The sequence below is a fragment of the Acanthochromis polyacanthus genome, chromosome 16, assembly GCF_021347895.1.
Source record: "Acanthochromis polyacanthus isolate Apoly-LR-REF ecotype Palm Island chromosome 16, KAUST_Apoly_ChrSc, whole genome shotgun sequence".
In the NCBI taxonomy this organism is placed as follows: domain Eukaryota; kingdom Metazoa; phylum Chordata; class Actinopteri; family Pomacentridae; genus Acanthochromis; species Acanthochromis polyacanthus.
The window spans coordinates 21216717-21235449 of record NC_067128.1 but is presented as its reverse complement, the minus strand read 5'-3'; the positions used below and the strand labels follow the sequence as shown (position 1 = coordinate 21235449).

General features: G+C 39.2%; 1 protein-coding gene across 1 annotated transcript in view; it reads left to right on the top strand.

The window, feature by feature from the left end:
• ptprk (protein tyrosine phosphatase receptor type K) overlaps window positions 1-18733 on the top strand; it is a 121551-nt gene that overhangs the window by 35159 nt on the left and 67659 nt on the right. Inside the window, 1 exon segment of the mRNA XM_022195584.2 lies at window positions 12652-12774. Within this exon segment, the coding sequence (XP_022051276.2) occupies window positions 12652-12774 (123 nt within the window).

The window sequence follows — 18733 nt, the reverse complement described above, 5'->3', positions numbered from 1 at the left end:
ATTCAGGGAGATTGGTTGAATTCGCATGAATTCACGCGATTGCAACATCGCGAATTCCTGGAGGAACTGACTAGTATATTATGCTTGTAAATGTCATCCATCTTTTCATTTTCTCTGTCATTACACTCACTCAAGGACACAAGTACAAAGTACATGAGCATAAGGCATCTCCATGACTTTCTGTAGAAACTGTTCTCACACACATACACACTTTCTGTCTCTTTCACACGCACACAGTCCCTCACATACACTATTTCCCTGTTGTGAAGTGTAATAACAGCTGTCCTCGGGCCACTTACAGCTATCGTAAAGAGACAGCAACTCCCAAAACTCATTTGCCGCACACACACGCACACACATGCTGTGAACCTGGAGGGGTGGAGGTCTCTGTTGCACATATTCCTTTTCTTTTCTCTCTCGCTCTCTCTCTCTCTTTCTCTCTCTCTCTCTCTCTCTTTCTCTTTCTCTCTCTTCTTTCTCTTCCTCCCTCTCTCTTTCTCTGTCACTGTCTTTTTCTCTCTATCTGTCTTTAGTTTTTCTTTTTAGCCCGTAAGTGATGTTTGACCACATTTTACAACTGAAGGTGACAACATACAAACTCGTATTCATAAAGACTCTGCAGTATGTGCACTCTCCAGTCTTCAGGCTAGCATATTTGATTGTATGTTTGTGATAAAGGGAGGGCAAAAGAGACTAGTAGTACTGTGTTTACATTCATTGTTTCTCTTTTGCTATGCTTTGCCTAAGACAAGATGCAACACTTTCTTAAAACCTGATACAAACGGGGTCTTATTTTTGTAGTTTTTGCCTTCTTTTTGTGTTCTTTATTGTAATATAGTGTTGACTTAATACTACTATATTTAATACTTAATATTAACACTGGTTTTCATACGAGGCACCTTCTCAGAGAGGAGCCAGAGGAACTCTGGGGATGTCCTGTGGTATCTGGCACTGTGATGCTGGCAGTGGATGCTTTGGGCTGTTTCATTGTTGGCCCTTCATGGATCAGGCTTGTTCCAGCACACACTGTGTATTTTTGAGGTAAAGTTTAAAGTGTCCACAGCCAAAATATCAGTAATAAACTTTGATTACAGAGAAGCAAATGTGTATACACAACAAAAACTAGTGTGAAAGTCGCACAACAAGAGCTAGTGTGAAAGTTCAAAAATAAATCAGAAAATCTGGCCAAAAAGTTGAGTGCAAGGCAAAGCTTTCCCTCTCTGAGCCTTGCTGTCGTCTTTCTAAATGTCAGCAATAGACTAAATGAGAGCAATGCTGTTATTACTCATAGTAATTAACACCCACGTTATGTTAAACTAATTTCTTCTTGAATATACACCTGGTTTAAAAGTGCACAAACTGACCACAGTGCTAGCATTGCGGTACACTTTGGTTTATGTTGTTGTTCATGCATACACATAGTTTTGGCAGTTGTGACATACAGCTGTGCTCACTAACAAAAATGTGTAATATGTATTAAGCTCTGCAGACAGTAGCTGTCTGCCCTGCTAGCATTGTATTCCCAGTTGTATGTTATTCCCTTTGTTTGGGTCTCTATGGTTTCCACCACTGTGTAATGTTCTGATTTTTTTGTGCTGGCAGTGAAAAGTAAATTTCCTCCAGGACAGTAAATACTATCGTTAGGTATCTTTGTTGTTCGACAGAACTATGTCACAGCCACAGATAAAAGAGCATCTTAGACACTTTTTTTTTTTTTTTTACTATTTCAGATATTTCTTTCATATTTGATTTTTATTGGTTCCAGAAGTCCCAGAAACATTTTCCAATTGTTATTTTAGGCACATTGCTTCTTCTTTGAAGTTGGTTGTTTTAGAAGCTTTTTTATGTGCGTGTTTATTTGTCTGTCTTTTTTTCTGTCTCTGTCGGTCTCTCCAGGATTAATGCTGTTTCAGGTTGTTCTTTGTGTGTTGGTGAGTGAGAACTGCTTTTTGTCCGACAGGCTGAACAACAGAAGTGCTTCTGCTGCACAAACACAGGATAGACTAAATCCGACCCACCAGTCAGTCAAGTCAGTAAATCAGTCAGCCAGCCTTTGAACCAGCTTGCTGGACAATTGGAGAAGTCAGCCAGGCAGGGTAGTGTGTCACCAGGCTCTGTGCTGACTTGCTAAGCTAGCCTCTCTAGATTTAACCTGCTTATAGTTTTCGGGTAGAATCTTTTGTGAACTCACAGTTGAGTTTCTTCCTTTTGTTACTTTTTCACCCCCTCTGCCTCGTCCCTTCTTCATATGTCCTTCCTCCCTTTTCTTTTCTTTTTTTTTTTTTAATTTTCCCCTTTCCTTCTCCATCTGGCCATACTTACCTTATGTGTCTGAGTGTGTGCATGTGTGTGTACATGACTGTAGGGGTTGGTATTTAATGTGTGTTTGTTCTGCTCTTATCTCGTCCACACCAGACCTGGTTTCTAGTCCAAAACCTCAGCTGTGTCCTGATTGGCTCAGAAACAAACTGCCTCCTGCATGCCCTGTGATTGGCTTTTTCAAATCATCTACAGTGGATAAAGCATTATTTGATTGTATTCCCCTGGTAATTTATCAGTTAGCTATCAGGGAGCACGGTGAATGGCTTAGCATCACAGTGCAAAGAAGCTCATTTGGCTCTGGTGGCATGTGGGTACATACAGGTGTGGGACCGATCACACTCCTCCCAAATGCAGCCCACCTACTGCCAGCAATCACCCTGACCCCATTCTGTCCAGTATTGATCTCTTTTCAGTCCAAGCCCCTTTTGTATAATCCAAAGGAAAATATCCACTGACCTTCATTCTCTCTGTACAGAGTCATTGAGCTGTATAGTAAAACCTAGAAGTGTTATCGCTTACATCTTATGAATTACAGATCACTCACACCACATTTAGATGCTTGGAGAAAGCTCCAGTAAAATATTAATTGCTTCCTGGATTTTCCCACATTGAGTCATGATATGGTTAGTGTTTATGCAGGCTTAGTGTCTGTATTGAATCAGCCAGTCAGCATGTTTGAGGTCATGTGTGTGGTGAAGGGTGGAGAGAAGCAACCAGTTGAGACTTGTTGTTTGGGGATTTTACTCAAAAAAAAAAAAAAATTAAAGGCTGTACTGTCAAAGCTAAGCTGAGCTCAGTGCAGACTAAAGGCTCAATAATGACTCCCCCTTGACTCATTCAGGGTGACACATGCTGACATGGGATCTGATTGCAGAGATTGTTTATGGGTTAGTATTTTGGTGATGTTATAGGCTAACAATGTCAAGAGTCATTGCGGCTCTAAACTCCCAGCCATAAAACTTTTCAGTTGGTTTCATTTCACTTTATTACTACCGAAAAGGAAAGAAAAGTTAACTGCCATGTTTGACAAAATGCTGAAGCGTGTCTTTGTTCCCAAACCACTGTATTTTATCATGAATTGTTAAATGGGCACCTCTGGTACCAAACTCAATTGTATCCCACAAAGACAGAGACATAAAGAAGGGGGTGGACAGGCAGACAGTAAACAGAGTAGTGGGTGTGGGGAGAGGTAAATGGGTGAACAAACACACAAAAAGGGAGGGGATGGTTCAGCGTTCCTGAGAACGAATGAAATCTGACTACCTTCAGGGCTTATAAGTGAATTCATTCACAGATGGGGAGGCATGAAGGGGGGTGGGAGGTAAAAGAGAGGTGAGGAGGATTTCCCAATTTTCTCTGAGAACGACAAGCCCTCCTCTCTGTCTCTCCCTCATCCCCACTTTCTCTCCGTCTTCTCTTCTCCTGCCTTATCTGTCAGCCAGTCAGTCAGCATGTGAAGTTGCTTTAAATGTCAGCATTTGAATAGTAATGGAGATTAACCGTGGAGAGATAGACAGAACATACGAAGCAGAGGATTTGAAAGCACAGGAGAGAGGTGAATATCATAAAGATTATGTCTCTGAAAGGTTTCGACCCCTGCTAACAGCTATCTCTAGACACACACACCAAAACAGCTTCCTAATCAGACAAAGAGAAAATAAAGAAAGGAGTGGAGAAAGAAGATCCCATTAAGATGTAATGTATTTAGCATGTAGGTGTCATGTTGACTGTCAACAGGTCATATAGGGAGTGTAATTATGTTGCTATTATGAGAAATTTAACCTTTGTTTTTGAAATATTAGTCAGACAAAATGAAGTTACTTTGGGTTCTGAAAATTGTTAGGGATATTTTTGCCAGTTGACTTTTAAATCAGTACTGGAATGTTACTATTGTTAATACCTAAATGATTACATTATTGACCTGTTGCGAAGGACACATTCATTTGTTCCAGATTCTCAGATGTGAGCAAACTGCAGGGCTGTAACTATGATAAGATCCTTGATTCATCACTTAATTACTAAATCAGAAATGTTTCTATAAAGAGTCAAAAATATCTGAGTACATGTCCAAAATGTACCATAATCAATTTATTTTCACACAAGAAGGCCAAGAAGTATTCGTAGAAGTTGAAACTAATACAGTTTTGCCAACACACACATATTTAAATTTTAATTTTAATTTAAATTAAGTATGTACCTGCTTGTTAACAGGCAATATTACAACTTTTTTTTTTTCAAATTAGAGCCCTTTTCAGACATGGGACGCACAGCAGCCTTCACCAATCTGCCAAAGTGACAGCATTCTTTCATTCAAAATACTGTAGGTCACTTTATGTTCATGTTCTTAATGGCTTCATTCAGACACACCCACCGCAGTAACAGAGACAGTCACAGTATGTACACACTATTTGCTCTATGCACAAGGTTGGAGAATCAAAAGATCAAATGATGTGTAATTCATGAAATTGTGTTGCCCACTATACGTGATAATGTCCTACATCCATATGTCATAATATTGTTAAAGTCAATCAGTTCATGCAGCTGCATGCTGTTCAGACTTATTTAATGTGGAAAATGATAGGTAAATGGAACATGGAATGACCTAGTAAGATTGCAATAGCAGCTTTTGTGCAAAACTAACCAGAGTTCTTATTCAGACAGGATGCTAACACATTAAGGTACCATAAGATTAATGGAAAGAAGTGCATATCTGAAAGATGCGTATGTGAAGCAAGATCACCAGAGAGAGTGGCTCAGGGTATTTTCCATTTCAGACTCAATCTTTTTAGTTGTCACATGAAACTAAACAATTTCTTAATAAAAAAATAAGGGCATTTAAATTTTAGTTTGTTACTACTCTGTTTCTGTTTCTATTGTAATGTGTGACAGTGATCCTGTGATTGTAGGTCATTAGTACATTCATGCCTCATTGTGGACTTATACTGCTTTTTGCTTGCAATTGTCCAAATAGACGAGTTTTCAGGTGCTACACCAAACTTCCTTTGTTTTACATCGCATATCACCATAGCAATGACAGCCTCATTCACCCACAAAAGTTGATGTAGCCAGTTTTTCCAAAAACAGCACTTCCAAAAATTCCATTTTGTTTTTGCAACAATGTGCTAAAGGACTCAAAATTAACATTTGGCTCAGTAAATATTATTTTTATCATCCCAAACATATTCCATCCGGACTCGTTGGTCAGTGAAAGGCCATTATGCAGTGGTGGAAGCCATGGCTGCCTTTCACCAAAGAGCCTGTGCAACCAAAGCATTGGTTTGTCGGAAATAATGTAGCACTTGAAAACTGCTTGAGTTTGAATTTGAATTGAAACCCTATGAGAGGAGCGGGTGGGGGGAGAAGATAGTCAGGGATGGAAGGACAGAAAGACTCCTCACAGAGGGAAAAACGCACATTTCTGTTTTACAGTTACTGTCAATGGAAACCCCTGAATCAGCTGAACACACACACACACACACACACACACACACACACACACACACACACACACGCACAGGCACACACACAGGCACACACGTCTCAGATTCAATTACAGCATTGTGAGATGAAGGAGAAATTCTTCAGCCTTCAGCACTTCCAATTAAACTACTGCTCTGAGTGTGTGCATTCCTGAGTGTCAGTGTGTGTGTGACAGTGTGCATGTGTCTGTGTGTGTTACTGTTTGAGTGTGTGTATTTAGGTGGGTGATTGCGCGTGCCAGTGTGTATGTTTAACAGGCGAGGTATGTGTATATGGGTCTTGGCTTTGATGGCGTTGCGCTACACTGGAAGGGTCAGTGAAGCATGACGAGTGAGAGTTTGTGTGTGTGTGTGTGTGTGTGTGTGTGTGTGTGTGTGTCAACCTCTCTGATGTCACCTTGTATCAATCCAGGCTAATTTTTCCTTTTCTCAGAGAGGGAGAGGGAGAACAAGAGCCAGAAAGAGAGAACAAATAAGTAGAGACGCCACGCAAAAAGTAAATGATAAGGTACAACTTTATTAATGTCCTTGAGGCAGTTGGCATCAGGGATACTGAGTAATGCACACACAGAGATTAAAATCAACAAACACAACAGCGGTAGTACAGAGTATATGTACCACAGTTTGGAGCAGTGTTACGAGGCCACTCTAAAAGGACAAAGTATAATAATATAACAGAGAGACAATGTAGTCAGTATTTGAGCAATCTTAGTATGCTGCCACTTTTTCTTTTGTCTCCTTTTTCAACTTTTTCATGTGTATCAGCCAAAAGCTTAAAACATTGCAGTAATTCACTAGTATGAAACGTCTCCCAAAGCCACATGATTATAAATCCGGGTTAGCTAACATAATAATTAGCTGGACTTGGCCAAAATTGCAACAATTTGGAGAGAAACAGGATTACTGGTGGTTGGAATTGGATTTAATGATGTAAATGTAATTGCTGTCCTTGAAAATAATTTCCATTTGCAAAATGGACAGTCTCTTCTCTTCTCTTCTCTACTCTAACTAAAGTCATTATTAATTCAGGAAATGACAGAGCACCAAAAATAGACACAGACAAAAGGAAAAATAAAATAAAAATGTATTATGAACAATTACTAAATCATGTTGCTATTTAACAGGCATAATGTGATTTCCCCAAAATTCATTTCCTCATTTTTAGAAATATCTGTCTCTCATTTTTCTTTCTCCTTTTCTTGATATCCTTTCCCTCTGTTTCGCCTCTTTCACTCATGCTGCCTTATCTGCTCATTGGTGATCATATCTTTGCCTGCAAACTGAAACAGAGCTCAGCTGATAAATAGTAGATAGAGCTCGATAGACAGAGTGGTGAGGAATAGAGACAACCAAGAAGCAAAAGTTTGTTCTGTACGTAAAGACGGAGACAGAAGGTGCTCAAGCAGTTCCTTTTAATGGGGCTGTTATTTTGTTTCCTAATCACTGTGGTATATTCCTTAGGTTCCCTGGACCTGCTGTTTAAGAATTTGCTCAGCATTACATCAATAGTCAATCATTTGTTTTAAAGTTTGTGTGCCATCATTTTCAAAAGACTCCCTTTAACCTGGCTTGTGCGATTTGAGCCCCTTGACAGTGTGCACTTTAACAAGGTCATGCTATACTGTTGTAATTTTCTGACATTGGCATCTTGAGAAATTACTCAGAATGTGACAGCTAAGGCTAAATTAATCTTCCCTTAGTTTCTTTGTCAGAACAGATTTTCAGAACCTAATTTATTCCAGCGCATCTTAGGGACCTCTATCTGAGAAGACTTTAGCTGTTACAACTGACTCCATGCTGCCCATTCTCCAAATTGATTAATATTGCCAAGTATTAATCATAATTGAAGCTAGTAATTGAGAGATGATCCTCCTCATTGCTTCTGACCTTCTGGGGTCCCTGTGCACCCATGTTTTTGAGCAGTTTTGTGTAAACTACTTTTGTTTAAATCAGTTTGTGGTGGTGGAGGTCAATGCAAATCACCACAAAATGATTCTGAGTGACGGAGGCAGATGTTGTGTCTGTTGCTACACAACAATCGTTCCGTGTCACTGTGTGTGTGTGTCTGTGTGTCTATGCACGCGTGTGGCTTCCTCCCTCTGCCCTTGAGGCTTTATCAGGTCCCTCTAATTATTTTATTATGCAAATGAGTCACCATTATTTCATTAGTGAGGCAGCCAATCACAGAAGTTGATTAGAAAGTGATTAGCATGCAGTCGCTTTCTCTCTCTCTCTTTCTCTCTGTCCTTGTGAATGGAGGAGAGAGTGGCAATAATGACCCATCTGGGCTCACTGTCATCCACATACATGTACTCTGAAAATCATGGTAGGGATTAGTTTTAGCATATGTAGCATATTGTAGCAATACAAAAATAACCACTGTTTTGTGGAACATTTAAAAAATTGCTGTAGTTGATGTATTCATAGTAAAAGATGGAAAGTACAAGATCTGATGATTATGTGCAATATGAAACGATTTGCTCATGGTGACAAGGTACCGCAGAACTGTCTTGCATTCCCTTTAGATTCAGCCTTTTCCAGCTCATTTTGTTAGTTCAGCCTGCAGTTTCACATAAGGATGTCCAGAGCCGATGGCATGGATTGGTATCAGAGCTGTTCACATACGCTTGTGTTCAGATGATTGATACTGGCACTGCCACCAAACTAATGCCTTATTTCCACATAGTTTTGCTTTATGTGTGTACAGTATATAGATTGTTTCCCCTGGTGTTCACACAAGGAAATGCTTTTCATTACTGATGGATGGACACTTCCCTGCAGCCATGGAAGAGGGGTTAATTACAGGCTATCAGTTTCTGCCATCCAGTTTTATGGACTATGCAGATGGAACATTACTACCAGAAAAATAGGACGAGTATTACACTGCGAGAAAAAGCAGGAAGTTACATATGTAGCCAGTTTTGTGACTTGTTTTTGTCACAGGATGATGGAACCACTAGTATATGTATTAAATGCTCCTTGAAAGTGTCAAAGTGGCCCAGTTGCTATCTAAATTCCCGTAGCGGATGCAGATATTTTAATAACTTTAATGTATTTAAAATGTTTTTTTCTCGGAAAATGTTATCACACACTAAATAATAAGTTACCCGGATCAGATGTAGGGCAAAAAAATCTTGGGACTTCCCAAATTTTAGTGTTGTAGTGAAGTCTCATTGATCTTATAGATTTGTTTTTGTTTTTCCAGTGATAAGCTAGCTAGAAAAACCCAATATACACTACCTGTTCAGCACCAAATGAAAAACAAAGTTAGCAGGTAGCTGGTGAACATAATGGAGCATTTAGAAACTTAAGAGCAGGCCCCTGGTCCTGGGAGTAACTTATATTTTTAGAGCTAAAAGGACAGCGAGTATTAGACTTGTGCTCTTTAAGGGGTCAGACACATGACTCTGTGGTAGCCAATCATCGTTCATGATGGTCATCAATATCATCAAACAGAAGTCAGTGATTATTGACATTTGACATTAAGAAGTGATTTGCTCAACTGCTTACAAGTTTGAGGCAAACATGTCTTGTCACTAAGTCTTTTTTCAGTACAGGCAAAAAGATAGTTCAAGGTCTGCTCATCTCATTATTGGCAACAGGGATTTGCTGATGTGTGTGTTGGTTTAAGTTGGCAGGACATTTCGAAAACGGAGAAGTGTTAACTGAGAACGTGGGCGAGTTAACATGAGGTTTGTGTGTATGTAGACATTTTCACACATATTTAGTTTTTGCAGACCCTCTTTTCAGCATGCGCGCACACACACACACACACACACACACACACAGTTCAGTATGTTAGCAGCTGAAAGTGAATGTCTATCAGAGGTGTGCCAACAAACAGAGAGGAATGCTCTATGACTGATTTTTTTCCCTTTAAAGCCAGCCTGTAAAGTGGAATTTAAAACAAGGGCATGTTTTTCTTCTCTGCTAAGCCAAGGTAACATACCTCTTGTAGATCTTGTGTGTGTGTGTACACTGTCCTCAACACACATTTAAAGCACAGTGTGTTTAAATCCACTTTTGCAACACTCTGTATTATGCTGTCAGAGTAGAATTTCAAGAACAGAGCTACGGTATGTTCTCTGTTTCAGAGAAGTTTCAGAGAAGTGAACAAACAAATAAACAAATACCGCAATGGGTAAACCAAGGCTAAGTCTACAATGTCAAAACACAGCAGAACAGTGTATCACTTATAGAAAACACAAAAAATCCATTAAATAGATCATGTGTTTATATATGCTATTTAGCAGTAGTAGCACTAAGTGCAACAGTCAGAAAAGGTCAGATCAATATGTCATGTAACATCAGACTTGGTGTGAAATTTTATAATACAGAATGTACAGCAATACAGACGATACAACAATATAAAAAAAATTACATTTGGCTTTCCCAGATGTAGTATTTGTTTCTAATAGAAGGCCTCTTACAAGTACACACTCTGGTGTTAACAAGAATGTTGTTTTTCACCATATCTATAAACCTTGCTGTATACATGCAGTTAGAGACAACAAACATACTTAGATTTGTCCAAATTAATTGAAGTTGTCCAATTTAAATGACAGTCATTACAAAATAATTGTGTGATTGACATCTAGAAATGCTCATGTACTTCCTCAACTTCTGTTTTTCCTCTCACTGCATATTATTAGCATGTTATATGAAATATGTTACAATATTTAACAGTATCTCAGTTTGTCTGTGGATAATACATGGATCAGGCACAACATTAAAACCACCTGGGGCCCCCTCATGCCGAACAGGTCTGTTCTGTCAGGGGGTTCTGGGGTGTCCTGTTGTATTTGGCCAATGGCAGTGCATCCTCCTGGCCCTGTAGATTATGGGATGAGGCCTCCATGGATTGGACTTGTTCTGGCACATTCTTCAGATGCTCCGTTGGATTAGGATATGGGGAGTTTGGAGGCTGAGCCAATGCCTTGAGCTCTTTTTCATGTTCTTTAGTCTGTTCCTGAGGATTTTGTGTGGTATGGTAGGACACATTATCTTGCTGGGAGAGGCAGTTGCTGTTAGGTAGTGCTGTTCCCACGGGAGGGTGCACTTGAACTGCAACAATGTCTAGGTGGGTCATGTGTGTCAAAATATCATCCACATACAAGCCAAGGCAGCAGGTTCCCCAGTAGAATGATTGCATTGTAACAAGACGGTCAGTGTTATTCAGTTCACCTGTAAGAGATTGTAATGTAATGGCTGATTGGTGTGTATGTACCAGTATACTGGTCAGTAGATGCAGCCCACTCCTATACTCATAAAAACACAGCAGCGTTACACAGTTTTCTCTTTACACCAATGCAGCGAGAGTTACCTGACAGCAAGATGTAAACTGACACAGTCACTGTGGGAGACAGGGAGTCATGGAGTTTTGCACAATCACTAACACTGACACATACAGGAGCATTTTTGCGGAATTAGAAATGCTGTCATTAGTATATAATAGTTTTTTAGTTTGACATATAAGAGAATAAGTGCACTATATAACAGAGATGAGTTTATATTGTGATGTACTTCTGCCCTCAGCATATCCCAGCATATTTTTTGCGTTTTGACTGGAAGTGACTTGCTCTGACAAAGACTTAATTCAACTGAATGGGAGTGAACTGAATTGCACAACGAGAGGTTGGTTTAAAGGATGCCGAAAGGAATGTGATCCAGTGCCTCTCTGAGGTTGTGAGTCACAGCCAGTCATACAGCCAGCAGCCGAAGACAGTCGCTTAGTTTGATGTTAACTTGCTTCTCCTCCGGCGGCGGCTGTCACCTCTTGGTATGCCTCTGTAGTGGGAGCTCTGATCAGTGGGGTATCTGAGGGCCTGTCGTTCTGCTCTCCATCACAACTACCACAGCATGCTCTAGGACACAGGTAGCAAAGCTGTACCGCCAACTGAATGCTGGGAGATTTATGTTGCTGGCAGTGCTGGTTTGTGATAGATAGATAGATAGATAGATAGATAGATAGATAGATAGATAGATAGATAGATAGATAGATAGATAGATAGATAGATAGATAGATAGATAGATAGATAGATAGACAGATGCAGCTATGCATTATATCATATTAAAATAGAAATTAGAAATTTTTGGGGGTTATAGTAGCCAGTATGCTTGATCCCAATACTCAGTTTATTTGAACTGTTAATAGAATAATTTCATTGCGTGTGTTCTATCGATTACTATCATAAAGTCATATGTACATACAATGATTGAAGACTTTACATTAGACTTTGTCTATCCCAATCAAGCCACCGTCAGCTATTGTAAAGAAGGGCACAAAGGACACACCTCTATCACCACTAACTACCAGAAACTTGAATGAGATGGTATTGTAGCTTTTCTTAGACTTTTCTCCTAGCCATTTTATTAACACAAGCTGTGCATCACTTCTAGGTCAATGAATCAGATGGCTAGAAGTAGCCAGCATGCTGTTCCTATTAGCAATATTGCCAGTACAAGCCACATATCATTGCAAGTTGATCGGTTTAGTTCGCTGTCAGGGACAAGTGACGTCCCTCACTATTAGTGTGACTTCCTGTTTAGGCGGAGCCAGAGGCAGCCAGCTCACACATGGTTGGCCTGAGGCTGTGGTGATGGGCTCAGATGATTAGCTGAAGGCTGCAGCTGGTTGAGTCAGAGGTGATCCTAACTGGCCTTGAGTGATGACTGTCGGAGCTGACTTCTGGTGGATTTTTAATGAGCTAGGACAAACATGCACAGAAAAACAACATAGAGAAAGAATCAAAATGTGTTCTGGATAAGACTGGAAGAAAGTTAATCCTGTAATAAAAGATACAGTTTAGTTTATTACTTACTTTATCCTTATTGGGTTTCTTTTTCGCAGGAAGCTGTACGTTTGATGAGGGCTTCTCTCAGTGCGATTACCAACAAGATCCTTATGATGACTTCGACTGGACACACATCAACACCCAGGAAGTACCATATGTCTCACCAGATTTGCCACAAGGTGAGGCCCGACTCACTTTCTTCAATGTCTTATATGTCATCTACAAATCACTCCCTCCTCCTTTATCAGTAGTGGGAAAAATAGCTAAGTGCATTTACACAAGTGTAATTTTCTAGTACTTTGTACCTGAACTCCACTATACTTGACAGAATGTTTATCTAATTAATACATTTGTTATGTACTATCCTACTTAATACTTTACAACATTTTGGACAGCTATTTGGCTCTTGGGAGGAGGTCCAGTCCCTAGTTTGGGCAAACATTGGACAAAACTATCTAAATGTATGCAGTATATTGTAGTCAAAACTAGCTCCACCTTGACCTGCTGCTTCTTGCATGTTGATGCATGGGTATCCTGCAGATCACATACTTTTATTTTGATACTTCAAGTACATTTTACTGCTAATAGTACTTTTGTGCCTGTGCTTAAGTGGAAGTTAAACGTAGGACTTTCACTTTAATAAGGTATTTATATCTGATTGTAGACGATCTGTGAGTTTCCCCATTGACAATGGCTCTGCTCTCCTCTCCTCTCCTCTCCTCTCCTCTCCTCTCCTCTCCTCTCCTCTCCTCTCCTCTCCTCTCCTCTCCTCTCCTCTCCTCTCCTCTCCTCTCCTCTCCTCTCCTCTCGTTTCATCTACTCGACTATACTCAACTCTCCTCTCCTCTTCTCTTTAATCAGTTGTTTTTTTTCTCCATGATGATGAAGGGGAAATTAAATCTTTCTGCCTCAGGGCTGAGGGTCTAATTAACAGAATATGAGGTCATTAATCAACGGCAGGGAACAGGGAAGGTTGCCTACTTTACAATGTTAAAAGCAGACAGTTGTAAAAGTAACCGGCTAGGCAATGTTGAAATAGTAACTTGCTTTCCAAAACCACAGAGTAAGAATGTTGACTGGTTTATGGATAATGAAGTTAAAAAATCCCTTTCCTTTCCTTTCCTTTCCTTTCCTTTCCTTTCCTTTCCTTTGTCCAGTCTTGCCTCCTTTCACCTTAATTCCTCCCATCTGCTTTACTTTCCACCCGTTTCCTCTCATCTGCTCTCTTCTGCTGTCTTTTTCTTTTTCTCCTCATCCTCTGTTGTGGGAGATTATGACTTTGTTACCATGACAATGTAATGGCATTATTTATCTCTCATGCTTATCATCATGACAACCCAGACTCGCTGACATTTAGAGAAAGGTTTTGTTCAACACCAGCTCTTTGCAGTTTTCACACAAATACACAGTTCTAAACCCCCTCCACCCCTCCACACTGCTGTCTGATACATGTGATCTTGCATTTAAACAATCACACATGAGTGCAGTGCCCACTGGTATAGAGCCCAAGTCTGGTGTTTGCAGTTATTAATGCCATATGGTGTCACTGCGAAGAAGGCAGAGTTGGCAGTTTCAGGAGGTCAAATACCTTTCTGAAGAGTGCAAAAGTACTGTCAGCTATTAGCATAGCATTAACACCTGTGGAAGCTAGTTGAATGCGCCAAGGCATGGGGATGGCAATGCAGGTTAATGGTTTGGAGATGTTGGTTGCTGAAGGGGAGGTTTATAGTCTCGCCTAAAGGTACAGAAGCATGAACTGACATTTGATGTGTTAATAATGCCAGCAGGGTGTGAAACAGTGGTGTAGTCGATGGAAAACAAGGTTGCTGGAGGGGATTACAGATACAGCACTTGGCAAGATTTTCTATTTGGAAGGAGTAGTAGGAAATGGGTGATGGGTTGAGTCGGTAACTTAAATGCCTTGCCCAGGGACACTTTAATGTCTATTATTAGAATTGGTTTCTCAAGCAATCCCAGCCACCAGTAGTTTTGTACTCTGGTCTGGCTAGCTGCAGTCTTCCTGAGGGCATGGCGTGATTTAGAGCTGTGGTACTAAAGCTTTTTCACTTTTGACCCTTGGAGACAAATGGATACCTACTCCCACTGTTTCAGGGTAATTTTACAAAAGTATTTTGTAAGTGGTAATGGCAGAGAAAAAGTCATCTACAAGGAACAGAGTCATTTTAGTGTTTTTGCAAAGCCAACAATTGTACTTGTTTCCCTTATCACCCACATTAATTTGTCCCAATTGCTAATCATCATTTGTGCTTAAGGCAGTATAGAGTGTGCAGGGATGGGTTGGCAGTTTTTGTAACAGAGATAAAACTCTTTCATGTAATCTCTCTGGGTTGGCATTGGCACTAGTCACCATGGCAGAGTCTAGATGCTACGCTGGCAGTGTATGTTGTGCAGTTGAACATTCATGGGCTGGGGCTCTGTGGCCCAGTGGACTAAAGCAGATACTCTCGATTCATAATACTGTTAGCCAGCGCCACTCTAAACCTATTTGGCATGCCATTCTCTGTATGTCTTCTTTCCTCTTGTTTTCCACTGTGCACTGTCTATTAGGGAGGAAAAAAGACATTTAAATTGCAGCAGAGTCCACGATTGAATAGTGATGGATGCACTGACACAGTTTTTAATGGCGTTAACCTCTTTGACAATCTATGCAAGACTTGAGCATTGCATTTCACAAAAGTAGTATTTGCTGCTTTAGATTGCAGTGTTGTTAAAACATCTCCACCTGAAGCAATTACAAGTACAATTGTAAATTGATTGGTTGAGCATTTCCATTGTTAGGTCTTAAATACTTAACCTGAAACAATGTGTTTATGAAGCAACTGGACTTCTTTTATGTTTTTTGTTTGTGTTACATGATGGTAAGCTGAAATCTAGTGAAGTGATTAAAGCATGATTAAAGCAACAAATCTTGATATAAAGTGCTTTTATACAGAAATCTGAAATTAAATCTAATGATTAAAATGAAAATGTGTATGTATTCCAAAAATATAGCATGCCAAATACATTGCACAATAAATCAGGAAATACAGGATACACAAAATATGAACACTCATGCAGCTATAATGACATTAAAAAAATTAAAATGAAAAAAATTGTACGACAAGTGTCCGGGTTGCATGGTTGCAGAGCTTACAACAAAATATTTCAGTTCAATTTACCAGTTTGATTTTAGTTAAGGACTGGAATCAAACTGGCATCGTGTTGCATGTCATGCATTTGTGTTTTACCCCGTAATTCATGTCTATTTCTTTTCTTCAACTTTCCAAAGAAAAAATAAATTCAAATCCTAAAAAAGCCCAATTGTTTTATTTAATTAGGCAATTCTTTAAAGAAAATAAAAATGATCTCAAACTCTACTTTACCGGTGGCTAGAGAGGTCGGGCCTGCACAGCGCACGCTCTCACCTCTCACCGGTGAGGAGTCATGTGTAACATTACATAATTATGAGTATTATTTCTGCCAGGTGGTTATTCATTTTGTATCATACATAATTTGACTGACATCTTAAAATGATAAAAATGAAAGTGTACTGCTAGCTGTTATCCCACCAGCAAGCTGTTATTGTTTTGACGAAGAATACTGTCCTCTGTCTACCACACTGCTGTTGTCATTATGTGACATATCTGGGTCTTAGGCTGTCGCAGCGTTATTTTTAGCCTCATCGTTATATTGCGTTGTCATTCTGTTAGCAGCCATTTTAGACTTTGGAAGTACAAAGACATCAGCCATTTTAGAAACTGGCAGACTTCAAGTGTCAGATGTTCTTGGCATTGCAAGGTCGTCGTGCTTTGCATAGATGTATCACTTTCATGTACTGTCAGTCTTTCCCTACTCATATTTTCTGATCTATTTTATCCCGGATTGGGTCTGTCCCCATATGCTGATTTTGAAGCATTTTAATGTTTTGTAAAATATTTATGGAAATCCTTTCAGTAACTACGTAATACTATAACAAGGTTTAAATCTTATCACTGTAAAATCATATTCATCTGTTTTTAACTACACTAAAGCACCATGATTAGCTAAAAGTGCTAAAGGTTATATTTTCCAATATTGCTGTTGTAACTTGTGACATATCTGGGTCTCTGACTAATAGAGAGTATTTTTAGCTAGCACACATTTTGCCAACCATCTTAAAAACATTTTACTCATGTCTCCATCTTAGTATCAGTGCCAAAAATGAAGGAACAGGAGAGACGTCGATCACATGTTTATTTTGAGCGGATTTAGCTTACAATGTTGGAAAGAGAGAACGGTGCTGGCCTTGTTGTGACTGGCTCGAGTCCAGTTTGGATGTAGTCATTTGTGGATTGGTTGGTGACATTCAGAACCAGGAAGTAAGATTATTCTAATACCTTTGTGGCAGTGGCAGAAATATGTGCGTGCATGTGTGTAGAAGTAGGCCTGCAGTGGAAATAAAAGAGAAAAACAGATCATAAGAAAGCAAGAGCCAAACCAGAAACCAGTGTGCTGAAAGGCTGATGTGTGTGTCCACGACCACACTTGTTTGTGTGTATCAGTTGAAAGCTTGTTACATTTTGCTCTATTCTGCAGAGAAATGTGTTTTAACACGGTAGATTATCAAAACAATAGCTGATAATCACCACAGTCCTACAGCCTATTGTATAGTGCATATTGTGCATGGTAAAATATGCAAATTAAAATTAACCAGTTATTGTTAGTGTTGTGGCACACAATTTTACTGTTTTGTATTTATTCAATAGAATTTTGACATTTTAGTAGTATTCTATTTCCTTCCCTGTTTTATTCTTCTGTTATTCAGTTCTTTCAAATTCTTTTCATCATTAAGTAAGCTATTAACTAATGTTCCAATCAATGTACTAAACATAAAAAAATGCCCTTTAAAATGTCACAATAATTACAGAGTCAATGGACAGCGATGGTATTATTTATATTTTATATTGCTTTTTTTTTGTAAAACCAACTCCAGAACCCAAAGATATTCAGTTTACAGTAACATAAATAAGAAAATAATCTGGAACCAGTGTATGTGAGGCATTTATGACTAATAAATGGCTTACTCATATTAAGAGAAGGACGAACTAATAAGTAAATCAGTGTATTGTTTCAGCTCTAGTTTGGTTAATTTTTCATTAGAATATGCTTCAGAAAGAGTTAATATCATGGGCTAGTTTCTCTGAATTTGTGATGAGCTAATGTGAGATTGTGAGATTAAACATCAAGCAGGAAAGGATCACATTTCATCATTTTTCAGTGCAGCAACATCTGGTTGAGGTCTGAACTGATTACCAGAACATCTGGATAAACAGACGGTCTGTCCTGCCAGTACACCCAGATTATTTATTATTTTAAACTCAATTTCCCAGAGTCAGCTAGAGTAGGTGCAAGATATGGTACTCAGTAGTGTTAGTAGACTAACAAAGTGAGTGAAGAGCAAAGTGTGAAGTAGTGCATTCATTCCTAAGTCATTCATTCCTAACTTCCTCTGGAAAATGGAACATTTTTATGCTGTGCCATCATGTCAGCATAAGAAAAACATTTGATTTGTATCTAAATGCAGCAAAGAAAAGAGAAGCATTATTTACACAAAAGAAGTACAGATGAAGATGGCTGTAAAATACAACGAAACTAAAACTTCAAACTAAAAATACAACTGCAATACTACTGGCTTGTTTCAGTTAATGATATATTGACAGCTGGAAAAGACTTTGACTAGTCCAGCTACGGAGCGTGTGATACCTGTAGTGGCTGGTGTCAATATACTTTCGCATCATGTTGGTCACAAACCAGCCACTTAGAAGGGTATCAACTCTTCCTTTCTTTTTCCCTGTATTTATTTGTTTTTGGTTTGTATGTGAGAAACCATTACAAAATCACAAAGAAGATACAAATGACACATTGATAGAAGCAGAGTTTGTTTCATAGGCATTGGTGGGGTGGCAGGTGAACTGTTTTCTGAAGGCAACAAGAAACACAATACTTGAAAATGTCTGATATCAAAGAGGGAAGGCCAGAGAGCAGGTAACCTAGAGCGTAAAGTAATGGGGACAATGTTGGTTTCCTTTCCTTTCTTTCCTTTTTGTCCTAGATGCTATAAATCAGTTGGTCATGGGATAAATTCAGAGATTGAATTAT